The sequence below is a fragment of the Sceloporus undulatus genome, chromosome 3, assembly GCF_019175285.1.
Source record: "Sceloporus undulatus isolate JIND9_A2432 ecotype Alabama chromosome 3, SceUnd_v1.1, whole genome shotgun sequence".
Lineage (NCBI taxonomy): Eukaryota > Metazoa > Chordata > Lepidosauria > Squamata > Phrynosomatidae > Sceloporus > Sceloporus undulatus.
In genome coordinates this window covers 101456849-101482826 of record NC_056524.1, presented here as the reverse complement: position 1 = coordinate 101482826, position 25978 = coordinate 101456849, and the positions used below count along the sequence as shown (strand labels likewise).

The window sequence follows — 25978 nt, the reverse complement described above, 5'->3', positions numbered from 1 at the left end:
TTTTATTATTGTACTTTGATTGTATAAAACAAAACAAAAATGTAAGATTTATAAGTAGAAAAGGAGGAATGCTTGTTAGATTGCAATAATTCATTTAGTAGAGGCTTTAATTTTTAAGGTATAATTTACTTACAATGAATTTGAGATTCTGAGCTCATTCCCAGCTTAATACATCCCACTCACATGGCAGGTAGGCTATTGAAAAGCATCTGTTGGTCACAAATGGAAATTTAAAGCCTGATTGCAGCATGGGCAATTATTGAGAGGAAGGATGGCAACTGCTGTGGAAAGGGTCATGCCCTCAGTTGTATGGGATGTAAAAAAACCCAAAAATCATTTGCCTCCCAGTCAACAATTTTATAAAACCCCACTGAGGATTTTTGCAGAAAAAGTTACATTCTCTGAAAATACCTCCCCTTACCATTTGATGTTAAAAAACATGTTTAGGCTCCAGTTGTTTCAAGCCTAAGTGATGTAGGGGTGTACAAATATAGTAAGAACATGCAGACCTCGGATATAGTATTCAAAGAGGCCCCCGAGATGCGAAATGCAATCAGGAAGAAGAAGCTCCCCTTACTTTATCTACTGCCAGCTAGAGGAAGGAGTGTGATAGCCTTTGAATGTGTTCCTGCGCATTATTTCTTTAACAGAAATTTTGGTATCAGAGATGACACAGAAATAATAGGGATAGGTTCCTATACCACAAAAAGGAAGAGCAGTTCAATCATTTTCAGCAAACTTTTTATCCAAAACTAACCCCCTCCCCGCACCATTCCCTTCTCCTTTTGTGTCATGTCTTTTTAGATTGTAAGCCTGAGGGCAGGGAACCGTCTATTATCCCCTCTGTTGTAAGCCACCAGGATTCCCAGTGATTGGGCGGCATATAAATAATAATAATAATAATAATAATAATAATAATTATTATTATTATTATTATTATTATTATTATTAGCACATGTGAAATAAAACAACCAGGTCAGAGAAGCCTTGCATAATTAAAAATAAACATTTTGATCCTTCTAGTGACCACTTGAAAGTTTCTTCCAGGGATGATTTTTTTTCTCGCTCTTGCCTTCACTTGCATTATGATTTTTGGTGGCCAAAGGTATAGATTTATGCTTTTTAATATGCTGGGAGTGACAGAAATATCTGCTTTCCCTTGCTATTTTGCTGTTGGTGCTATCTCCATAAGGGATTCTGAAAGCAACTGTTGTTTACCTTGTCTGTTGTAGGGAGGGATACACAGCTGCGGTAGGATCCCAACTCAAGCTTTACTGCATTGTTTGCTACAGACATGCTGCTGCAGTCTGATATCAAAAGTCTGCTTCTCCAGTCCTCTATCATGATTCTCCCAGTGCTGATTCTGCTAAATGCACTTTCAGGTAGACAGAGGACAAGGAAAATAAGTAGGGTCTGGTTATGCATAAAAAGGCTGTAAAAAGAACTGCTTTGTCAGAGGCTTTGTTAACTGAGGTATACCTGTATGTTGATGTGCATGACTGACTACCAGTTAGGGGTAGAAGTGAGTATAGATTGGCTCAGCCATTGCTGACATCTGGCTTCAGGCATGTTGAATGTTGCTGCTGAGCTGAAAGTTTCCTCTGGGTGCTAAAAATGGGAATGCAAGAGAATTAATGAAAGTGGTCATTCTTCCTTCATCTCTTAGCACTTGCCCCATTTTTGTTTGGAGGGCCAAAGCATCCTCTTCTAAAATGGGGGATGAATGACTTGAAGAGGGAAGGAGGAATTGTCTAAAATTGCTTACAGAAAATGCCTCCGTCTGATCTTCTGGCAGTTTCTCCTGAGCACCTTAGTGCACAATGATACAGGAATAGCAAAAATACCTTCTGTGACTGTTAGTACAAGAATGATTTTTAGATCCATGCCATAGTTTTGGCTATGCTTTTCCCTGCTGATTAGAATATTTAGCATCTATGGACATTTGTCCACCAGGGGAAGTCTGGTCCTGAGTCCCAGTCCTGAGAAAAGAGCGGGATATAAACAAACAAACAAACAAACAAAAGGTCACTGGATGATTACTCCTCTTCCTGCCTCTAGAATTAGAATGATCATCAGACATTGTGCCAAGGACGAGACTAGCCTGTCCCCTTCTGTAAGCTGGAGAAGGTGCTGCTTCCCCAGTGATTCTTTTCTTTTCTGTTAGTCCTTTTGTGTGTGTCATGTCTGTTTATATATTGTGAGCCTGGAAGCAGAGGCAGGTTCACTTTTTTAAAAAAATGTATGTATACTGCTGAGAACATTTAGACACTTTGTGCTAAATAAATCAAAACATTAAAAATCTTGATTAATAATTGTTTTTGGAGGATATATTATTAAAACTAAACTGTATTTCTTTTGCTTCCCAACAGTCCATGAATATATTGACCTCTGTCTTGTTGTTGTATGCCAAAGAGGAAGAAGCCTTTTGGTTGCTTGTTGCTGTGTGTGAGAGGATGCTTCCAGATTATTTTAATCACCGGGTGATTGGTGGGTCTCTTTTTCTCCTGTTCATTTGTCTCATCTCTCTGGATATACAACATCCTGTATATTAATTAAGTAAATTCAAGAATATTCAACACTATTACAAATAAACCTTTTCCTCACCTGGATTGTTTGTACTGGACAGTGAAAGAAAAGTTCCACCACAGATTTTTCATGGTTGAGTTTGCCTGGTATATTACAGTGGGCCCTTCCCTTATGCGAGTATCCATTCTGGAACCCCCTAACCCAACCCCGCGTAAGGGGAAAAACATGTATGCTTGAGCCCCATTAAAAACAATAGGGCTCATGCATGTGGCTTGGTGTGCACACCATTGTTTCTTCCCAGCCATGGCTTCAGCATAATCTGAAAGATGCATATGGTGTGCCCGCATATGGCGCAGGCGCACTGTATATGTAAAGCCAAATTTAAAATATTCAGTAATAGTCTTTATTGCACCAATCCTTCATTGCCATTTTCTTTTGAAAATTGCCTTTACTAGTATTTATTTTCTCGTGTTTTTTTATATTGAAATAGCAGGTTTGTAAATCACATTGTTTCACAGGTGTTGTGCAAGGTATTGTAAAAAAAACTTTTTTCTGGGTTCTTCACATGTAAAAAGTCCAAAATACTAGACAGCTCAATATTGTGAGATGCAAGAACGGAATGGAAGTGAGGCTTCATATAATAAGCTATTTCAGGATTGATGATGATTGATAAGTCAGATTGCCTTAAATCATGAATTGTATTTGATTGAAAAGTTAAAACTATTAATAAGTTTAGTCTTGCCTAACTTGACCTGTGGTGATTTTCAGGTGCTCAAGTGGACCAGTCTGTATTTGAAGAGCTGATCAAAGAACGGCTTCCAGAACTAGCTGAACATTTGAAAGACCTTTCCACGTTGGCTTCTGTTTCTCTGTCGTGGTTCCTCACACTTTTTCTTAGTATCATGCCCCTAGAAAGTGCTGTTAATATTGTAGACTGTTTCTTCTTTGATGGGATCAAAGCCATTTTCCAGTTTGGTTTGGCTATTCTTGAAGCCAATGCAGTGGAATTGTGCAATAGTAAAGACGATGGACATGCCTTGATGATTCTCAGCAGGTATTGTTCAAATCATTATGTTTCATGCTAACAACAGAACCTGTAGCTTTAATTGGTTTATTGACATAAACCAATTTAAATGATGTAAAGTAACAGAAAATGTGATCATTTAATTTCAAAAGCTTTTCAGTAATTGGTTTCAGCAAAAAAATCTGTACTTTCTAGAAACTGGATGTTAGTGTTATTTTGTTTCTTCCTTGTAACAAGGAGCTACAGGTTATATAAAGTGATGAATTTTTTGAAGCAGTTAGAGAACAAGCCTGATTTAGTTAAGTAAGAATTAAAAAACAAAAACTGAGAAGTAAAAACTAACATTTCTTATTACAAAAAAACTCAAAGCCATGTAATGGATTGTAAGAGTAGTAAATATGTTGTATTTTCTAACTCTTTTAACCCTGTATTTAATAATACCGATATTTAATTATCTTTTAACTTTTGTAGTCAATGTTTTAACTGTTTTTGTTATTTAAACTACTGTGAGCCATCTTGGTTCCCATTTTGGGAGAAAGGCAGAATATAAGTGCAGTAAATAAAAGAGTAGAATGTAGGAGGAATTCAGGAGTGTGTCTGTTGGCTGAACAGAGGGCTCTGGTTCCTCTCTCTACAGCCCCGCCAGTCTGCTGCATCATTTCGGGAGATGTTCTGTAATAGATTTTGGGGAGAGGAAGTGGGAGCTTAGAGGGGGGTATGCACAATCTTGGGTGTTGTCCTGTGGATCTGAGTATATGTATTTCTTCCAGGTTCTTAGATCATGTTAAGAATGAAGAAAGCCCTTTACCACTGATTGGGAACCAGCATGCCTTTTTTAGTGATGATCTGGAACCTTGTCCCACAACAGAGGTAGCAGACCTGATTCGAGATTCTTATGAGGTAATTATGAATGCAGCAGCTAGTGAGTTTGTAACCAGAATTTTGGAGTGAGAATGAAGAGGGTCCAATGTGCACAGCATACGTTCTGGGTCAAATACATTGCCTCAGGTACACTTATGTGAGGTGTTCACTTTCAGACTAAAGTAAACCTTTGTTCTTATATTCTAGAAATTTGGAGACTATTCTGTGGAGCAGATTGAACATATGCGCTATAAACACAGGATCCGTGTTCTGCAAAGCCATGAAGAAACCACAAAACAAAATGTGGTGAGTGTTGTGGAAATTCAAAATGTCTCATTTAATTGAAAGCCACGCCAGACAGATGCCATAAACACCAGCTTCTCCATCCCTCAGAGATTTAAGCACCTAAATATCAAGCCAGTAAATAACATTAATGGCACATCCCCATATGAATCTTTAAAGTTGCAAAAGAGAGAGGAGTTAAGCCATTTGATATCTGCTGCTTGCATGCCATTCACCGCACCCCAAATTTTTGAAACGGGAAATTGTCTGTTGTAACTAGAGCAGTGGAAGGTTATTTTGGGCTCTGGACTGGTTAACTTTACATCAGTGCTTGTAGGTATTTTATTCCAGCAAGAAGTGAAACACTGAATTTTAGGGTTATCAAGACATCTTGGAGCATGGTAGTGAGAATGTAAACATTTTGCTGTCTCTGGGACATAGGAGAAAGGTGATACTGCTTAGCCACGCAGTAGATAAAACAGATACTAGGCTAAATGTTGGCAACAAGAATTGGAGACAAAGCACAAGAAAAATTGTGAAGCACCTGGCTAATCTAATTGTGTCTGCCTTAAGCTGCCATTAGAAGTGCTGTTATCAGCAATAGTGCCACTTCATTAGTCTCATTTCATGCCTGTTTTCTCTTAAGCTCAGAGTGGTCATCCCAGATATTTCCATTGTTCCAGAAGATTTGGAAGAACTGTATGACTTGTTTAAGGTATGCTTTTCTGCTATAAAATGATGTTTTCCTAAAGAAAATAGTAGTTTCTAAATTTATATAGGCACATGGATAAATGTGTCTTCACAGAGCAACTCACTAAAGCAATTTTGGAAATAAGATTTTGCAATCCTTTTTCCTTTTTTGATAGCTATGTGATCTGAAGCAGGGGAAGGCAAACTGCGGACCAGTAGGGGGATGTACAATGCATCTTGAACAGAGCTCTTGAGATCCACCCACTCAAACCAACTGATTGAGTGGAAATGTTTATTTTGAGTCCCAGAACTGAGTTCATAATCCTGCCACACACAAATTCATTTCTGGTTCTCCCCAGATTTCTTAATTTCAGCAATCATACTGCTGCTGCTGTTTTACATAATTTGAGACACACGGCTGCTGTGACATATAGCACATGTCACTGGAAAACTATCAGCAAATTGTTGTTTACCTTCTGTTCATCATTGATCTAAAGGAATATTGAACTGGGCTTCAAAAACTATTCTGTTTCAAATGTTTTGTATTTTTTTTCAAGGTTATGAGATAAATCACTTGCTGTACCCTTTTAAATCATAAAGATATACACAAACCCCTGTGCTTTTTGAGTCTGTATAAATTGTACTTCCACAAATGTTATGACACTGTGGGTTGCCATAATCTTTTTACCGTGACATGGAGTGCCACACACCCCGCCTTAAGTTTTCCATTTTTCATTGCATTACAAATTGGAACTGAAATGGATTTAATTGTTATTGTTACCACTTCATGTATGCAAGATTACTCATCAGTGTGAAGGTGCATAGTACTTTTTATTTGTGGTACAGAAGTAAACCAAAACAAATTGGCATATCTCCACTCACTGCATGTGTCTGCTAATAAGGATGATATATATGCACCTGTAAACTGATCCTGGGCTATTTGGAATCCCTAGTCCTGTGAAGGAATCGCTCTATGCATATTATACATCTGTTATGGAAGTGGAGCCTTTCATAGCTGTTGGAACACATGGCCTTTGTGGAGCATGGCCAGCATATGTGCATGTAGTTATGTTGGTGCCACTCCCAAATCTGCATCCTGACCACCTCTCCAAATTTCCAAGAGTCTGTTCCAACATTAACAATAAACACACATAATATCAAAGATGTAGTATTAATGGATGTTAATCCATTGTTAACTTGGATTTAAACACTGAAGCTGCAAAAATGTGTTTTCCTCCTAAATCTTTATGGTTTTTTTAAATTCTTTTCAGAGAGAACACTTAATAAGCTGCTACTGGGAATGGAATAGTGCAGTTATAATTCAACGCCATGACCCAAGCAGACCTTATGCTGAGCAATATAAAATTGATTGTCAACAATTCACAAACCTTTATAAGCTTGTGTCACCTTGGATGTGTGGCGAGCATACTGAGGTTCTGGCAGAAAGAATGTTCCGGCTCTTGGATGAAAACATGGATCGTCTCATTGAATTCAAAGGGTTTGCTGGGTGTTTAGGTAATTAAGAGGAATTCTCAGAAGGGGTTTACAGGTACATATCGGTTTCATTGCTATGTGTGTGCCTTTCTGATAATTTAGCCTTTAGGAATCTTTGAGTACACAAAAAAGTGTGTGATTTTATGTAATTTCAAAAGAAGAAACAATGGAAATTTAAAGTATCCTTTAGGAGAAGTCTTACATGAAGTAATTTAAAGCTCTCTTATGTGCATCTCTTAATGCTGTGAACTGTTAATATCTCAACCTGTCCAGGACACAGATGGTTGTTTTACCTACTGATGGTTACAGATGGGTAGAATTAATCTTGTAATGTCCACAGGAGTCATTACATTTTGCAGCATGAAGAACTTCTGCATTGTTACCTTTTTATCTTATAGCAACTAAATATTATAAGTTTGCTTTTCAAACTTGAAGACAAATTTGGGAGAGATACTACCTTGAGATGGTAGCCATTTCAGTCAAGCCTCTTTCACCTTCCCACTAAAATTATTTCAAATTCTTTCAAACACTACAAACACCGAGGTGTCAGCCATTAAATTATTAACATTTCAGTCCTGGTAAGCTTGCATGCTGGTGTTTTCCTTCACTGTTTTTTCTAAAGAGCAATGATTATGTTGTGTTTCAAAAAGGAAGGTCAAGCCTCTGGTAATTTTACTCCTGCAGATATTATGTACAGTGGAGAAATGAATGAAAAGATTAAACTGTTGTACAAGTTGCATATTCCTCCTGGTAAGAATTTACACTTTTATTGCATTGCTTGTATGCATTTGGAAAGTCATAATGTATTTAGCTAACCATTTTATAGAAAATGATTTTGTTTGGATAGACTGCAATCTTTTCGGCAGTATCATTACATGAACCAATTAGAACAATTAACATTATTTTTATTGAATGTTAACATATACTAGTATGTATTATTTTTATTTTTAAGGAATTTACACCATAGGCAGGTTTACTTTATCTATTTTAATTCATTGTATGTACAGCGCTGTGTAAATTTACAGCGCTATATAAATAAAGTTTAATAATAATAACAACAACAGTGGCACTCAGACTTGTTACCCTTGGGACCTTCCTCTTGACGTAGTATATGAATACAAAAATTATTTTTCATTTGCATTCACGTATATTCATATTTCAAAATTTATACAGAAATAACATTGTTCAAATTTATAAGTTTTATTTAAGTAAATTCAACATTTAATTCAACATGTGTAAAATTTTACACATAAACTTTGGGAGGAGGAGGGATCAGGGCCCCCAAGTCTTGCGCTTCCCCTTTGAACAACAGTCATGCCCTTGCCAGGTCCTGCCCCACCATTTGAGAACCACTGGATTAGATTTCCCTTTAACAAGCCATTGGTGATGGTGTTGAATATTTCAGTATGAAGCCCAAGCAGCTACATGGTAGCAACAACTGGGCTTCTTATCCTCACCCATGCCCACCATGTTCAGCCCAGCAGCTATAGCTGCAGCTAAAAATGAAGTAAATCATAGGAACCCTAAATGGAATAAAAAATGTTGATGCCTCCTAAGAATTGCTAAGCCTGGTTTCAATCCATTTAATAATGTGATGTAATACTGTGATCACAAATAGAATTACAGTACAGTACTTTGTTTTTATAGCCTTCACAGAAAACGATAGGGACAGCCAGTCACCTCTAAGGAATCCTTTGTTGTCAACATCAAGACCACTAGTAATTGCAAAATCAAATGGTGAGTGATCTGATTTTTAAATGCTAGTTTAATAATTATTTGCTTTGTTCACTTAATTTATAGAATTTGTTCCCACAAGTTGGTGATGGCTACCAACTTAAGAGGGTTCAAAAAAAAAAAGGGGTTAAGCAAATTCTAATTATCTGTGGCTGCTACATTATGGTTGCATACTACCTCCAGATCCAGAGGCAGGAGGGGATATTATCCAGTCTGATCCTGTTTGCTCATTTAGAGTAAATAGACCCATTGCAGTGGATTATACCTCCACTTTATCTTCCTAAACAGGTGACACGATAGATTATCAGAAGCAACTGAAGCAAATGCTTAAGGATTTAGCCAAAGACAAAGATGCAAAAGCAGAAAAAGAACTACCTAAAATGAGCCAGGTAAGAGATTATGAACTGCAAAATGTACAGCCTTTTCCATTGATTTGTACATGTTCTGTGTACACATACTGGGATGATTTACAACATTTAGCTGTGCTTGAAAAGATTCTGGGTTTGTAAAACAGTCAATTGTGTGGCAAGTAAAGGTTGTGTTTTTGTTCTGTAACAAAACAGAACACCCTTCTATACTAGCACTGACATTTTCTCTGAAAGGTAATAGTGCAACCCCACTTCAGTTTCACCCAGCAGCAAGTACACACATTAACATAAAAGTAGTGATCCTCCACTGTTCCACATAAGACTTCAAAGCTGCCTATCTTTGTGCTGTTCTTTGAAGTCTCCCATTAGACAGGCAAGGAAAGGTAAGCAACTAATGAATCTATAGTGAGCATAATCTCTATCAGTATTAGGGTGTTCTGTGTGAACATTTTGAAGCTAATAAAGCAGGCTGGGAAAGCTCTGATTATCCAAGGCATAATTTGCCATATGGACCTGTTGCTAGGCACACCACTCTCAAAACAAAACTAAACACTCACATGAATAACTATCACATACCCAAAATTTAATAAACTGTATTTAACAAAACCCATTCTATTCCATCTTCCTTGTCTAGCGAGAGTTCATCCAGTTTTGCAAGACTTTGTACAGCATGTTTCATGAAGATCCTGAGGAGAATGAGTTGTATCAAGCCATTGCTACAGTGACTACTCTGCTACTTCAGATTGGAGAGGTTGGTCAAAGAAGCACAAGCTCAGGTTCAGATGAGTTTACCGAGGACTTCCAGACTGAGGCATCTACCTCAGATCAAGATGTGGTTTTTACCGACACTGTGAAGACCCCAAAGAATGAGCCCTTACCAATGACTGAAGGAGACTGGAATGTTTCTTTTGAACACATCTTGGCATCACTATTAACAGAACAGTCACTGGTCAACTTCTTTGAAAAATCCTTAGAACTGAAACCAAAATTGGATAATGCAAAACTAACTCAATATAGTTTAAAAACAAATGGCACAAGCCAGTTATCACGGGGTGAGACTGAACATCTAAGTGCACATTAACAAATGGCCAAGAGAATCCCGTTTCACCAAAGCACATTTTGAACTGTTGTTATTGGACTCTTTTGATGCCTTGGTGGTCTGATCAATGCAGTTGGAACTTTAAAGCCAAATTTTTGACACATTTTCTTCTTGAATGTAAATGAAAAAGAAAACATCTTTACTTTGAAAATACTGTAAATGTGTTAACTAGTTCTACACACAAAACTATTGACATATTTGGCTGTCTGCAGGTTTTATGTATGATTGCCTTTTTTGCACTAATACCGAAGACTTCGTTTCAATGCTGGTAATTGAAACCTAATATATTTGACTCAAAGGTTTGTAGGTCTTGCTCTGTTCAGTGTAAATGGAAGGTGCTTTTCATGTCTATTGAGTGTGTGCACTTTTCAATAAAAGACTCTTTTGCAACTCTTGTTTTATAGGGAGCATCTCTTAATTGAGAGCCAGTGTGGTGCAGTAGTTTGACTGTTGGGACTATAACTGCAGGCCAGAGTTTGAATCTCTGCTCAGCCATTGAACCTCCACTGGCTGATCACACACACTCGGCTTCAGAAGATGACAATAGCAAACCCCCCCTGAAGAAATTTCCAAGAAAGCCCCATGATAAGTTCACCTAGGGTCACCCCCAAGTTGGAGGCAACTTGAAGACCCAACAACAAGCCTCGTAATTACCCTCTTGATTAGCTGTTTTCATTAAAGCCAGTCAACTGTTGTTCTTGGCATGACAACCCTATCCTTAATCATTGGAATGTCCATGAAACTAACTGCTCTGCTGTCAGGAAGAAGTTGAGAATTTCTGCTATCGCCAGATAGCATTTCCCCCCTCTAACCAGTTCCCTCCCACTAAAACCAATTATACCAGCTCAAAACTGATTTGCTGAAATACAGCCTCTCCTGGCAGGCCCCAAGCATGCTGCTCTCCCATCCCCAGAATCAGAGTGGATTTTTGGGAGAGAATCCAAGAGCAATTTCCTTTCAGCATGAACACTTCTTTGCACTTGAAGGGAAACCAGATGTGAAAGGATTGCAGCTTGTTTATCTTCAAGCAGTGTCAAAAGAGTATCAGAAAAAACACCTTTAAGTCATGTGAAAATTTATGTTCTCTCTTCTGCTGACTTCCAAAAATATACAGTACTGATCTGCCAATCTTTGAACTGTGATACATGAACCCTCAAAAAAGTATGTACTAAGAAGCTTGTTAGTATCACTTTTATAATTTTTATTGTAATAAAAATTTAGTTTTCATCCACATTGACAGTCTGTAGACCTGTAAAAAAAAAGAAACTTGCATAAGTTACAGAAATAGCTGACATACCACTCTTAGCAAACATTAGTTTCAAACTCCTTAACGTGAATGAAAGCTAAAAAGCAACACTAATATCTAAGCGCAGCCCACAGCAGAAACATCAAATCTCCCTGCATTCCACAAAACCAGAAAAGACTTACTTTTGAAAGTGGTAACTGGCACATAAGTAACCAATGTGTACAGTTTGTTGGGTGAATCTTCATCTTCATTGCGTTTTCGAGATAAACGCACGCGGATACGATAAGGAACATTCCTATAAAATATTTGCAACTATGATTAGGGCACAAATGTAGCATTTTTTAAAAAAAATTGACTAATATTCACTTGCCAAAAAAGATATGGCATAAACCACCAATTAACAGTGATTACCGAATTCCAATCCTGTAATGCTAATGCAGAAGAATTTAATAAAACATTTTGCAGGCTGTTCTCCAGATCTTTTTTTAAAAGCCCAACAATCTCGAATCTAGAATCACATTGATTTCACAATGCATTTTGAGACGGGAGCAAAAACTTGAGCTAGGTGAAGCATTCCACCAAGAAAATCTGGAGAACAGTTACAGTACTAAAGTTTAGTACCGTATCCAACCAGGTAGAATTGTTCTAGTATTGTTTGCCCTTCCACTGAGAATGAAACATGTATTTGAATCAGCAATTTGTTTCTAAAAACTTACTTCTCAGGGGCTGTTAGGAGTGGAAAACTCCCAACTCAGTCCCAGACAGTTTTGTACCAATCTGTCTGGCAACAACTAACATTGAGAAATATACTGGTGTTGGTGTATTTCACCTTTACCTTAGCATGCACATATTAACCAGAGAGTTAATAACTTTTTCCCCATAAGGTAAAGCACAAAAGGTACTGCCTGTCCTGAACTGTCTGAAATATACCTTACTCCTTTTGCCCAGACAGCTTTGTTCAAACGAGTGTCAATGCGTACATCAGGAGTCCCCATCTCCTTCATTGCAAATTTACGGATCTCCTTGAGAGCACGGGGAGCCCGCTTTTTGAAGCCCCTAAATGCAAAAATATTCATTAGGTGAAAAGAGATGTCTCTATAACCTGAGGATCCTTCATTACCTACAGTAATACAGATACAGATGGCAGGAAAAGTTGTTCTCTTATTCTGGAAAAAATAAGTTTCAGCAATAAGGTAGTTGGCAGAGGGAAGAATCTGTCACAACTGTTGTGATCAGTGGTACTGCCAAGCTTGAATCTCTGAAAGTTAATTCAGTCCCATATCCCAGAAGGTTTCCAAATGCCACCCATGTCTCTGCAGTCTGGAAGATGCACTGGGCTGTTAAGCAAGGAAGCAACTGCCTGGTCTTGTTTTCATAGGAACCTTTTCCCCAAGGCAAGAGTGACTGTCAACAACAGCACTTTTTGAGACAAAGAGGGAAGTGTCCTCATAAAACACATCTTCAAAAGGTAGAATCTGGCCAGGTTTATTGCCACTCTTGCTTTTGAGGAAACTTCCAAATGAAAATGGCAGACAACTGCTGACTATCAGAATAGCGCTTGGTTCTCCAGGTGCTGAGCTCAGGATACCAGGTTAAAATATACCATTTTAAAATTCAGTTTAAAATTGTCTGGACAGGCCTGTTAGAAAAGAGGTCTTTAATACTGTTTTATTTATTTAAAGGATTTATATCCTATCTTTCTTCCAAAATGGGATTCACATGATAACGTCTGAGGAGGGAAAGGCTCTTACTGGCGACAGAGAAGAGAGCAGCTTAACAAAGCAACCAGTGCAGCACCCAGAAAGAGGATTTAAGGGGGGGCTGGGTAAACCATGGCAGTGAAAATGGAATGGATGGCACTTTGCTCTGGATCCCTTCAGACCAAGCAGCACAATGGCTCAGTTCAATTTAGAAACTGAAAATTCCTATCTATCTAAGATTTGTTTTGTTTGAATTCTACCCTGAATTGTTGTTTTTTAAAATTAAAGCCAAGTCAAAGCTGACGACTACATTTCCAGAATCCACTTCTGCGTTGATTTCTCCGCAATAATAATAAATGTACAGAGTGATTAAAAAAGAACGGTGCAAAATAAAAGTTGTTCTTATTAGGTTTTGCACCATTCTTTTTAATCACCCTGTACTTTAGACACAAACAGGACACAGATGGAAAACAGCAAGTATCCATCACTTTTAATTCCCTCTGCTCCCGGTCACAGCACTATGAAATTACAGTGTTTCCTGTTCAGCTCTGTGACAAGAATATGAACTCCAAATAGTCCCTATTATAAACAGGAAAAACAACAAATCTTTTCCACTGTGCATCAACAATACACAAGGGCCTACTTCCCCTTGGGCAAGTCACACAAGTCAAGTGCCATTCTTTTACAATGACCAGTTAATAGGCCTTGAATTTAAAAGCAGTCCTGCATCCTCATCCAAAACAAGAGTCTAAACAAAATGAAACAACACTAGTTTCAGAATATTTTTGATGTTATTCCAGCAGTTAAAAATCTTATTTACTGAGCCAACAGGTCTTCTTCCTGTTGTTGTGTGCCTTCAAGTGGTTTTCTTGGCAGAAATTGTTCTTGGGGGGGGGGGGGGGGGGGGGTTGTCCTTGCCTTAGAATCAGAGAGTTGAGGAAGGGACCCCAAGGGCCATTCAGTCCAACCCCCCTGCCATGCAGGAAATCACAATTGAAGCATCCCCAGCAGTTGGCCATCCAGCCTCTGTTCAAAGACCTCCAAGGAAGAAGACTCCACTACGCTCCAAGGGAGTGTGTCCTAATCTAACACTCAAACCTCTACACCTTGCAAGTCTTACAAGTTGCTTATCAGCCTCTTTGCTTATATCCCTCCCCAAAACAAACATTGTCTTTTGTTTTCAAGGTCTTGACCCAAACATAAGCTTTTAAAAAAGCTACTCCACTTCCTTTAAATAAATCAAAAGTCACAAAAGCTTGAGAAGTAACATCTTGATACTAAAAAGCCCTCTTTCTTGCCTTCCTCAAATGTTCTCATGAAAGCTTGTGAATACAACTCATGCAGTCCAAAACATTAGCTCAAGGATGGGCATGAGGAGGGCTTCCAGGTGTTCTGTACTACAGTGTTCGCCATGCCCAGCCAGCAAGGCCAATGATAAGGGATGATGGGAGCTTCAAGCTTCAATCCAAAATATGTGAAGGCAAACGGTGTTGACAGTCCCTAGACTGTTCTCTATATTGTATTTTATTTAGTCCTGGAAAAAGAGCAGGACACAAAATAAATAAATAAATAAATATGCCTATAATAAAATAATTAAGATTAGCGATCACCATTTTGCCTAAAGGAGGATGTGGATCTTCTACAGGAAAATTGGTGTCAACTATATTAGAATGACTGGCATATCTAATAGATATTATTCCTTCACAGAGATGCATGAGACAAAGGAATTTCACTCCAGTTTTAGCATCTCCTTCAAGTCTTGTCATGCACAAGAAAACTGAGCATGGAAAGAAAAGGAAAAGCTACTCACACGCCATGGATCCGTTTGTGAATGTTTATAGTATATTCCCGTGTAACCACCTCATTGATAGCTGACCGTCCTTTCTTTTTTTCGCCACCTTTCTTTGCGGGCGCCATCTGCATGCAACATTCAGACAAGAGCAGAACTTTTAGTGCCTTCTTTGCCACTGCAAAATAGGGCATAGGCCAATAACATAAAGGAGCATCAGTCCACGAGTGTCACCAGGCACACAATGAGACCACCACTCCCAGAAGTATATCCATAGAAGAAATAAACCCAATATTTACACTGTGGAATACCAACTATGAAGTGGAGCCAAAATTAAGGAACAAGAAGGAAGTAGTAACATGCTACAGGCCCCTGGGCCTCCAGATGTTTTGGACTTCAGCTTCCAGAATCCCATGCCATGGGCCAAGATGACTGAAGCTTCTGAAGCTAAAGTCCAAAACACATGGAGAACTAGAGTTTGGAAACCACTGCTCTGGGCCTCCAGTACGACTCTGTGGTCAATGTCCCCCAGAAAACATGGTTGAGGACCTAGAGATTCCTAGAGAGAACACTTCTCTAGGAATTTGTAGGTCCTCAAGGACAATCCCATGGTCAACATTTGGCAGATGTTGACCATAGAGTTGCACTGGAGGACCCATATATTCCTAGAGAGAACATATTAACCAAACCCATGTGTATCTGTGTGTATAATAATACGGCACCTTGGGTCCCGTCCTGGGAGAAAGGAGCCTATAAATGAAGCAGAATATGTAAGTAATGTATCCTGAATGGCACTGGAGCCAGAGCACTCTTCCTAGGAGAGAATATAGTGCAGTATTTTGATGCTGCTGCTGCCCCTAATGGCTGTGTCTACACTGCAGAAACAATCCACTTTGACGCCACCTTCGCTGCCGTGACTTCATGCTATGAACTGTAGTTTCGACAGAGAGCTCTGGTGCCACAACAAACTACAGGACTCCACAGCACTGAGCCATGGTGGTTAAAGTGGCGTCAAACCGGATTATTTCTGCAGTGTGGATACAACCTCACAGAGTGCCAGATCCAAAAGCCTTTCTGTGCAAGGTTTATGTTTTATGCGCCCATGGGGAGGGATAACAGGAAAACCTCTCTGCTTCTTCCTCCTTCCTTGAAAACAGACACAATGAATAATGAAACTGATAATAAAGAAACAAATAGTAGTGATGCAGCTCAGAGAGTCCAAATCTTTAAAGGCATTAAGCACTCGTGGCCAGGCCTTTGACGTCTCCCCTGTTCAACCTTCTCCCTCCTCCTGGGTTCCCATTACAGTAATTGCCTACTTAAGCTCTAATGGCGGCAGCCAGGGAGAGAGATGGAGGGAGGGGGGAGAGAGGAATGTCGGCCTCATTCGGCGAGACTCCCAGCCCAGCCCCAGAAATAATCCGCCCTCCGTGAGCCTCTTCGCCCCAGGAAGCCAGGCCGACCCTGACCCCGGCCGCCCATGGCTCCGCAGAGACGGATGGCGACGGATTACTAAACACCCCCACAGCCGGACTTACCCTCCCTTCCCAGGGCCAGACCGAAAAGGAAGCGCAAAGCACGATGGGAGAAAAAGAATCCACCAAGGCGGAAGAACCATAGAGATGGGAAGCGAAGTAAAGGAGCGACAGGCTACTTCCGGTTTCGGATGCTCCCGGCTTCCTAGAGGGGCAAAAAAAGTTGGGAGGGGGCGAAGAGTGGTCCTCCAAGGCTCTTTTTCCTCCTTGTGAAAGGAGGCACATAGGAAGACTGTTGGGGGGCGGGGGCAGTGTAGCCTAGTGGTTTGAGCATTGTGTGGTAGAAAGGTTAAAATTCAGACTGTCCCTTGTGTCCAGGAGGAGCTGAAGGTGACAGTGCTGACATGTTGATTTAATGCAGGTCATGTGAAATTATCTGTTTTTGGAATGTAAACGATTTGGAAACGGCTCCTAACTTAAGAGTCTAACCCAAATAAAAGGAAGTACTGCATAAACAGTTTGGGGACAGTGAAACAAAGCATAGAGATAAAAGGCTGATGGATGGCTAACCCACGAGGGACAGTGGCATAGGTTAGGGGTAATGTGTGAATATCCATTGAAAATACAGGGGTGTAAATGTTCAGTTCAATATAACCAATGAAATGTGATTTCTGGTTTTCTATAAAACCTGGGTTCACTTTGAATCCGGGGTCCCAGGAATTTGGATGAATTTCCTACTGGGAACAGCTGCAGCTAAATGAACTATGTTTCCTTTCCAATCGGCTCTGGGTCTCCCTGCTAAGTCTGGTTAAAATTCTGGTTTCAAATGAATCTACAACAATTGCACTAGGACTCTGGAGGCCAGGGTTCGAATCCTGACTCAGCCATGGTAAACCCACTGAGTGGCATGGGGGAGTCACACTGTCTCAGCCTCAAGAGGATGGCAGTAGCAGAGACAAAAAAAAAACCTCTGAAGAAGAGTTTATGGGTCTGTACCAGGACCCTAAAGTCTTGGGAGATTGCACATGCTCTCCATCCATCATTTTCGCACATAACACAATTTAGGGCCAAGAATTACTCAGCTATGTGGGTTGTCTCCTATGGTTGTCTCCTTTCATTACAGGTAAGATTGCCTGGCTTTAGGCTCTCAAACGTTGAGGGAGAGAGTGGGCCTAGGAAGGCTATAAAAACAACCTTGGGTGTGCACTTTGTCCCCCTTTGAGAGAGAGAGAGAGAGAGATATTCTGTCCACTACCAGAGACACTGTTCCTTGGCATACCAATTGTGGATGAGCAGTGGGTTGGGGGGATTATTGCACTCATGTCTCCTTGGCCTTTCCAGAGACAACCAATTGGTCACCAAATGAATAGCATATTGGATATGAGAGACCTTTGGCCTGATCCAGCAGGCTTCATCTTGTGTTCTTAAAAACCCAAATGTTAACAAGTGGTAAACCAAAGAAAGAGAACAAATGAGTGGACAGTGACCAAAGAGCCACTATGACAAACAGCAAGTTACCAGATAGCACAAACTGGTCTTGAACTACTTGTTTCATACCAGATGCTAACTAATGCAAAGGGTGACATACCAACAACCTTCTGCAAGCACCCATATGACCAAGCTGTAGGCCTGAAGCTATATTTCTAATTATTCTTTTATTTAGAAATGTTTACTCACAGAAAACATGAAAAAAGCTCCAGACTTGTGAAATGAGCTGATCTTTCATATACAAAATAATTTCCACATAGTCCCATATAATTTTATTTTATATAGAAATAGTTCATGGTTGTTGTTGATTTTTAACAACAGCTCATTTTTAACACTACTTATTTTATAATGACATAAAATCTCTTTTAGAAACATCAACATAAAGCATACAAAAGTGCAATGTCTTGGAGGAAAATTCAGTCCTAAATGTAATAATGAAAGAGATATGTAATACAGTTGCAGCATCTTCCCACTGAATGGGCAGTAACACAGTGCATATCCTCCAGATGTTTGTTCTGTGAACAGTTGTGAAGGGTCTGTCCAGTCAGTAGAAGAGATTCTCTTCAAAGTGTTTAAAAGAACGTGGCTAGTATGTTGAAATAGTAGCTGCAAATGATTGTGCTTAGTCCACTGTTTACAGTTGTAATTCAATAAGTAAATAGGAAACTGTCAAGTGTAATTTATCTGAAACATTAGAAGTAGCAAGAATAGGGTGGGTAGGTAACAAGTTTCTGGTTAAGGGTCTTGAGGGTTACAAACTGCAGGGTGTTTTTAATTATTTTTAAATAAATGACAGTATATTCTCTCTTACTGGAAGTGCTCATCTGGTCACTGGAGCAGACTTTTCCTTACCAAAGTGCTAGATTATGCTTTTTGTGCAGCTGTGCAAAATAATAATATTAACCATAATAAAAATAATCTCTCATTCTCTCAATAAATCTCTCTGAACCAGTGCTTTTCATATTAAATGATCAAAATAGTGAAGGCCATCTACTACTACTACTACTACTTCTTCTTCTTCTTCTTCTTTTTGGAATAACCATAGCATTTTCTGGTCAAAATATTTAACAGAATCTCCTACTAACACATACCAGTTAGTGCCACAATTTGCATATGATGGCATGTATTAGTATTAGCATTAATAACACAGTCACAAAACAGTGCAAACATCTGCAAAATGATCCCCGTTCCTTCTCCTATTGCACTATCCATCAAGGTCTACCTTTGGTAGTCCCTCTATGCCACAAAGCTTTTGAAATGAATACATATTCAAGCACCGACATTTCCTCCTCTCCAGCCACCGTTAAATAAAGCTAAATGTGCACTGATTGTGATGGCGGACTCTATTGCAGACATCGCTGCATGTTTAAGGATTCAGGCAAGCCAATGGTTCTCCGGCCAACTGGGTGCTGCAGTTGCTGCTCTTGCGATTGCACATGAAGGTACTCTATGCTTTCTTCCTGTGGAGAGTATGAAGGTATGACCAGAGACTCTGCCTGCACATTGTGTAAAGGTCCTGCAGACTGCACCTAGGCAAAAAACAGAATTTGATGAAGCCAAGTAATTATTTAACAGACATGAAACAAAAGATTCATTTATAATTAAAATGAATTTGGTATAGTTTATACAATCCCCACCCGCAACAACTACCAATTGCTTTGTGACTGTTGCCTGTTGGCTATAATAATTTGAAGAATACTAAACATTTGGTGTAGGTAAGTTAATGGACCAAATACTGTACTATTTATGTGAAATGGAACTTTTTTAACCAACTCGTGAAGTTATAAAGTTATTTAAACAGAAATTGGTGGGATTTCCTGTCTAATAATTTGGCCTGCTTTAGCAATAGCAATAGCAAGTACATTTCTATATTGCATATCAGGGCACTTAAGCACTCCCTAAGTGGTTTACAACGTATAAGCTAATTGTTCCCAACAAGCTGGGTACTCATTTTAGTGACCTCGGAAGGATGCCAGGCTGAGTCAACCCTGAGCCCCTGGCTGGTACTGAACTCACCACTTTATGCTTTCCTGTCCTACCTTGCCAATGCATTCTGCCTCATCTCCTTTTCTTGCCTCCTCTTTCCTGCCATGATTCCACATTTCACATGGCAATCATGTTTATTATTGATGGATAACAATCCTGAGCTTGTTTATTTAAAAATAAGGTCCCCCAGACCTCAGTGGTACTTATTTGTAACTACACATATTAAGGACTACAGCCCTACATTGACATTGCCAATGCCCTTCTACTGTGGACGGATTTTACTGTTCTTAAAGTGAGGAATTCTCTATATTTGGGCTTTTTTAATTTAACCCTTATATCTACAATTCATGTTTACTATTTTACTGAAAAACCTGATGTTGAAGTGGCAGTTTATTTGTTAACTGTGCCAAGAGCAATCAGTGACAAATTATCATTCAGGAAGTTTATGTGCAGCAAAAGGAAAAAACAAAGGAACAAGTAAGTAATCAGGATCCAGAAAAAAAAAAGAAAGAAAGGAAATCCACTTGACAGAAACAATGAGCTAAAATTAGATTTAGAAAGAGCGACCAGGTACTCCTTCAGAAAATTTCCTGTATAATCACATTAAAACAAATTGATGTTTTCATGATATACATAAAATATGAGCTGTTTTTAACATATGCAAAGTCACAATCTCCAAATAGCTAATTTTCCCAGTAATATTGCAGATTACAGAAATAATTAATTGGGAAATTATTCTGTATTTGAGTAAATGGAGCTATACTATGAGGCTGCACCATAGTCAGTTACTAATGTCTACTCAAATGGATTCTAAACAAATTAATGAAAATCACAGAAAGCTAATAATGTACATTTTTATAGAAGAGTGAAGAAGTGAAACTATTTAGATCCAATTTTCTCTCATCTTTACTTTGACTGAAAATTTCTGATAATTCTAACTATTCCTCTGGTATTAAAAACTTACTACTGAGTTTAGTTTAATTAATGTTTGTTTAAGTACTGTATAAACCAAAGGCTATTGTAATCAGCAGCAACATACACATAAAATAAAAATTGGTACTGGAAACTTAAAAATCTTAATAGAAATATCACGCATACATAATTAAAATGGAATTAAAACCAGTCCACTCTTTTGGGTCCTTTTATGAATGAAAGAAAATTTGATATGGAAAATAATGTGTACTTTTGGAAGCATATCGACACAACTGCATCCTATATAACTGTATGGAATCATTTGCTGTGTGTGTGAGAAAAAGAGACAAGAGTGATTGACTATGGGTGTGAGAGAGAAACAGACAGAGACTGCAACTAAGTGCCTTATAGCTTGATCTGCAACATACACTTATCATGTTCATAACACAGATGCAAGTTGAAACTGGTTTGTGAAAAATGGATAGAATTTATGGTCCCAATGTGTAGTGCTATTTGCCTTTGGTAAAAGCTGTATGGTAATAATTTACTACTTTTCCTTGAAACATTTACATGCCGCCCCTTCAACTAAAAAACGTCCAGGGCGGCTTACCCATTAGATAATGTCAGTTCTGTTCCAGCCCACCTGCAGGTAGCATTGCTGCTGCTGCTGTTGATGCATAGGTTGCAAAGATGAAGCCTGAGAAGTCTGTGTTGCCGAAAACCTGGGGTGTAACAGTGCTTGTCCCATCAGCACTATAGGTGCACTGCTGCTGGAAGCTTGTACTTCCAAACTTTGGAATGCTTGTAGGCTCTGAGAATATCTATTAAAAGAAACAGTCCAGCTAAGGCTTTGTGAAAATAATATAGTTGTCACAGCACAATCCATGAGAGACAATAGGTAAAAAAACAGCAGGTGCGGCTGACTCAGGATCTATGTACTTTAAGTGGCTAACCCACATATACACACATGCACACAATATATGCACTGCACACAGATTATTTTCTTCTACACACATCTCTGCACATGCAAATACATGGCACATTCATGCACACCAATGTGCTAATCAATCTTTATTGAAATCACAGAGTCCTGCTGGTTTGGGGAGCTGTTCAGGGAGCAGCCAAGGACCACAGACATGCCCCAGGGCTGCAGGCTGTGCATGGCTACATTAGACGATGTTTCAAGCATCAGGATCCAAGTTCTTAAACATTTTCCTCTGTCTGAAATAGCCCCCATTAGTTCCCCCAGGTCTTAAAAATTGGACAAGCCATATGGTTTGAAAAAACTAATACACAACTGCAGGAGTGAAGCTATGTATTGGAGCAGCTGAGTTCTGTGAAAACTAGGATTGTGGTTAGCTGGATGATGGTAGAGAGGTTAACTGTAAGACAGAAGCTAAAGATAACATTCTTACTCTGTCTCCTGTTTAGCTCAAGTACCACCTCTAGATGGATCTGTAGTTTCATGATCTCAGAATAAATGAAGTTTCTCAATATAATTTCAAAACTGCCTCTTCATCTTAATTATCTATGTGTGTGTATATATTGCATTACATACTTTGTTTGGTGTCCAGCTGCATTAACATCTGATGACTGCCTTGCATGACAGGACCCAGGCATCATTGGCTGAATAGGTTGACTCAGCAAGAGTCTGGAAAACAGAAAATTAAAGAAAATTAGCATCGGTGAAGATCAAGTAACTTTAATACATTGAAAAGGGAGGAGATTTATTCTGCTTAAGGTAACTGCATGTTTTGTGGGAGTAAGAGACTTTAAATTAGACTGGGCCCAGGAACAAATTTTAATTCGTTCTGGAATAAAGCACAATTTGAATCCTATTGCCAAATGCACTCAAGAGCCTACTCATTCTCATAAGACGTTAATTCTTTGTTTAGGCCTAATTCCAATTGCTAATGTCAAGTAGATGAAACCCATTGAAGCAGTTGGTGAATGGTAAAACTAATTTGTACAAGTCTCACTGATCTAATTGGGACTAGCAGTTGGATTTAGGTCTTAGTGTAGATTTAAATTGTGGTTGCCTTGAGAACTGACACTCAGCTGTAATTGTTTCTTCCTCTTACCATGAGATGTGGTATCACATTATAAATATGTCCCGTTACAACTGATGACATTCTACCACCTGAAGCAAAATGCACCTGTCCCTCTCCCATTCCACATGTGAAGTAGCAGTTGAAATTTTCTTCAGAACTGGTGATGAGAGAACATCCTTCACTACATCAAAGGGCAATGAACAGGCTATCCTAAGGATGGCAGGGCAAGTAAGGGGCAACATACCTCTGCCCCCCCCCCAATGCTATACTGCTGCTTTTTATTTACCATTGTAACATCTGTTACCTGAAGCAGCCATCTCATCTTACCTAATGTCAAAGACAGCCATGATAATGCTCAGCCCAACAGCAGTCACTCATTTCTGATGGTGGGACATTTGATATTGTATTGTGTATGCTGGTTATTAGAATAGTTGATAGTTAAAGCTTCCATTCAGTTTGCCAAGCCTAAACACCTTTTTCTTTTACTCCAGGAAAGCAGTTATTAAGCAGTCATCTGAAGAGGCAACTAACTTTTTAAAAGTACTTATGTACCTGGATTATTTTTCAAAATTTTTTCACAACATTAGCTGTTAATTCTTTAATCCATCTTGCCAGATCTAAAGAAACTGGGCATACATCCTTTTAAAATTCCACTTTACTTCCTGGATAAAAGAAGGCCTTTCTTAGCCCTAAAATGACACTGGGAAGGAAAAAACATGGTAAAATTACTGCCCATATTCTCAAGGATATGGGGGCCATTTTTATGTATGAAAAAGTTATAATGCAGGTAGTGCAAAACCAATGAAATATTTGGTGGAGGGCACAACTGGGGTATACTCCTGGCAGTTGCCCATTCCTGCTTTAAGTTTATTTTTTCTTTATGATAAGATACTAGAATGGGAAGCTGCAAATTCAACAAAAACTGTCATAGAAATGAAAATATGATAAAATAGAAGAATACAATAATAAAATAGCTTTAAAAGTTAAAAAAATACAGTAAAACAGGTCGACCAGTTTAATCTGCCGAGGCAAACAAAATGATACCCAAATGGTGTGTGCTCCATCTTGATAAAATTAATTTTTTTTGTTGAACATTTTCCATGTTTACTGGTTATAAAGTAATAATCCAAACATGGAGCTACAGATTCTGCAGCAATGACAATGCCTATTTGCATTAAGATAAACACAGCACACACTTCTTTTACCTCAACTGTTGGTCATGACCAAAATCAGAAGTACTGTGCTGGTGACTGCTATCCTGTGGAATGGCAGAAGGTGGAGCTATGCTCAAAGATTGTGGGAGCAGAGAGGTGTCCCTGAATTGGGAAGATAAATTGCTGGAAGAATGGCAGCCATCCTGCATCCCTTGTGAAGTAGCCACTGATTTCTTGTCCTACAATAACCAAAATAGTTTGGGATTATTATACAAGGATACAACAGTAAAACAAAATTAGGAATATCTTTACAGAATGACTGACATAATTTAGTTCATTTCCCTCTTTTGCTGAGGGCAATTATATGAGTTACTATTAAATTTGCAAATAACCCTGTCAACTGCATAAATCCTCCATGAACCCAAACAGACAGGCCAAAATAAAGCTGCTTTGGGTCACTTTGGAGGTATGCTGTTTAAATGACACACACATCTTAAGAGTCCAGAAGCTGTGTCAAAGCTGCTCTCCAGTACTTAGTACTGGAGCGTGGCTTTGGCATGACTTCTGGCCTCTTAGGACGCATACATCATTTAAACAGCATACCTCCAAAGTGACCCTAAGTATCTTTATTTTGGCCTGTCTGTTCGGGCCCCATGTCCACTAACATACCATTTTGTTTTTGTTTTTGTTTAAAGAGTTGCTCATGCCTTTTGGGGGTATGGGAAATTTTGCCTTGGTTTTGATATCCTCAGAGCTTTTCTAAGTTCAAAGGGACCTCTTTGAAAAACCAATCCACTTCTTGTTTTTTGGGGAGGAAAGGCCCCCAGGCCTCAAATAGCCAAAAACGTGGAGAATTTATCCCCTGCACCCCTTACAGCAGAGCTGGGGAATACTCTTAACAGTCAAGGGTATCATTTTCATGCCCACCAACTAGAGCCATTCAACTTTTTGCCAACCTGGAAGTGATGTTCCAGAACTTTGATGACACTTTTGTGCCATTTGGAGAACTATTTTCTAATTGGTGTGTGTGTGTGTGTGTGTGTCAGGGGACTGAAAGAGCATTACTGAAGAAAAAGCACATGCCCCAAAATGATCTTCTGGCCAAAAATGATATTTTTGAAGCTGAAAAAATGGGGACCAGTGGCCAATGGCTACAGACAAGGGCCTCACAATTCTCTCCCCTGTCCCTTAAATTGTGAGGATTTTTTCCTATTTTGTTTTTGGAGTGCCAGAATCATGGGAGAGGCAGCTTGTGGCTTACAAGCTGCATTTTACCCATCCTAGTACTGACCTGGTTTAACAGCACATTTTCTTCCCTTAACATCTGATGTTCTACTGTCTGAGAAGTTGCAACCTGCTCTTGAAGAGAAGGTCTTGAAATAACTTGCTGCCCATGCTGCTGTTGAAGTGGATCAACCACTGGCTTCCTCTGAGGTTCTGACTGTTGTGGGTTGGTAATATTAATTGATGCTGCTGACTGCTGTAAAAACATCTGGAAGGAAATTTAAAAAACAAAAACAAAACATACTTCATCTCCTGCTAAGGCAAATTGAGGCAAGAAATATCATTTCGATTCCAAGTTGTTATTTAATGAATAAAATTTATAAGTAGGGATAGTCAGAGGACTAACTTGCTCCAGGAGTTAGCTGCAGAAAATATTTATGGATTTGAAGCCAGAAGAGGGGTAGGTAACTTGTGGAGGTCTGAGGACTGCACACACCTCTCCCTGCCTGCTAACAATCTGTATCTATATCTCTCATGCAATGGGTGGCTTGGTGACATATGAGAGTTCATACATATACACAAACACACAAATTTAAAAGGCTGGGGGGAGGTTTCATGAATTCCCCACCCACCCTAATCCATTTTAAATCCAGTAGATGCCTTTGAAAAACAGCAGTAGCTATTGCAAAATAGCATCCCATTGTCTCTAGAAGGTGTGATTGGCTTCCCACCCATTTTAAAAAATAATTATGGGGGATGTGAAATAATGTGGGACCACACTAGAAGCCCTAAGGCAGTGTTGGTGAACCTTTTAGAGACCAAGTGCCCACACCAGGTGTCACCTGGTGCTAGGGGGGGGCAGGACTTCCGGGGGG

The 25978-nt window shown here is 39.2% G+C and overlaps 3 protein-coding genes across 9 annotated transcripts in view; 1 reads left to right on the top strand and 2 right to left on the bottom strand.

Moving 5' to 3' along the window:
- The window catches only part of TBC1D8 (TBC1 domain family member 8), a 47116-nt gene extending 36648 nt beyond the window's left edge, over window positions 1–10468 (top strand). For all 4 annotated transcript variants that reach the window (XM_042456749.1, XM_042456748.1, XM_042456751.1 and 1 more), the window contains 10 exons: window positions 2370–2487; window positions 3295–3580; window positions 4321–4450; window positions 4619–4717; window positions 5340–5408; window positions 6655–6898; window positions 7562–7627; window positions 8525–8614; window positions 8900–9000; window positions 9614–10468. In XM_042456749.1, the coding sequence (XP_042312683.1) occupies window positions 2370–2487; window positions 3295–3580; window positions 4321–4450; window positions 4619–4717; window positions 5340–5408; window positions 6655–6898; window positions 7562–7627; window positions 8525–8614; window positions 8900–9000; window positions 9614–10060 (1650 nt within the window). In that variant the 3' untranslated portion in view covers window positions 10061–10468. The remainder of the gene's footprint in view (window positions 1–2369; window positions 2488–3294; window positions 3581–4320; window positions 4451–4618; window positions 4718–5339; window positions 5409–6654; window positions 6899–7561; window positions 7628–8524; window positions 8615–8899; window positions 9001–9613) is intronic.
- A 790-nt stretch (window positions 10469–11258) lies between these two features.
- RPL31 (ribosomal protein L31) lies at window positions 11259–16475 on the bottom strand. The gene is made up of 5 exons (XM_042456752.1): window positions 16352–16475; window positions 14835–14941; window positions 12255–12380; window positions 11507–11619; window positions 11259–11327 (listed from the first exon to the last, which is right to left on the bottom strand). The coding sequence occupies exons 2-5, from the start codon at window positions 14939–14941 to the stop codon at window positions 11296–11298; spliced, it is 378 nt and encodes a 125-aa protein (XP_042312686.1). The 5' UTR covers window positions 16352–16475; the 3' UTR covers window positions 11259–11295.
- A 1473-nt stretch (window positions 16476–17948) lies between these two features.
- The window catches only part of NPAS2 (neuronal PAS domain protein 2), a 104341-nt gene continuing 96311 nt past the window's right edge, over window positions 17949–25978 (bottom strand). For 3 of the 4 annotated variants that reach the window (XM_042460963.1, XM_042460962.1, XM_042460966.1), the window contains 5 exons: window positions 25171–25371; window positions 23931–24118; window positions 22233–22325; window positions 21318–21495; window positions 17949–19305 (listed from right to left, as the gene is read on the bottom strand). In XM_042460963.1, coding sequence (XP_042316897.1) covers window positions 19120–19305; window positions 21318–21495; window positions 22233–22325; window positions 23931–24118; window positions 25171–25371 — 846 coding nt within the window. In that variant the 3' untranslated portion in view covers window positions 17949–19119. Of the gene's footprint in view, window positions 19306–21284; window positions 21496–22232; window positions 22326–23930; window positions 24119–25170; window positions 25372–25978 lie in introns of all 4 variants that reach the window. The other variant, XM_042460964.1, reaches the window with a different exon arrangement.

Bases quoted from the DNA above. Each gene is read 5' to 3' on its own strand.
- RPL31 (XM_042456752.1), bottom strand. From the start codon at position 14,941: ATGGCGCCCGCAAAGAAAGGTGGCGAAAAAAAGAAAGGACGGTCAGCT. The intron at 12,381-14,834 runs GTGAGTAGCTTT...TTTTGCATTTAG, and splicing joins CACAAACGGATCCATGGCGT to GGGCTTCAAAAAGCGGGCTC. The intron at 11,328-11,506 runs GTAAGTCTTTTC...TTTTTTTTACAG, and splicing joins GCCAGTTACCACTTTCAAAA to GTCTACAGACTGTCAATGTG.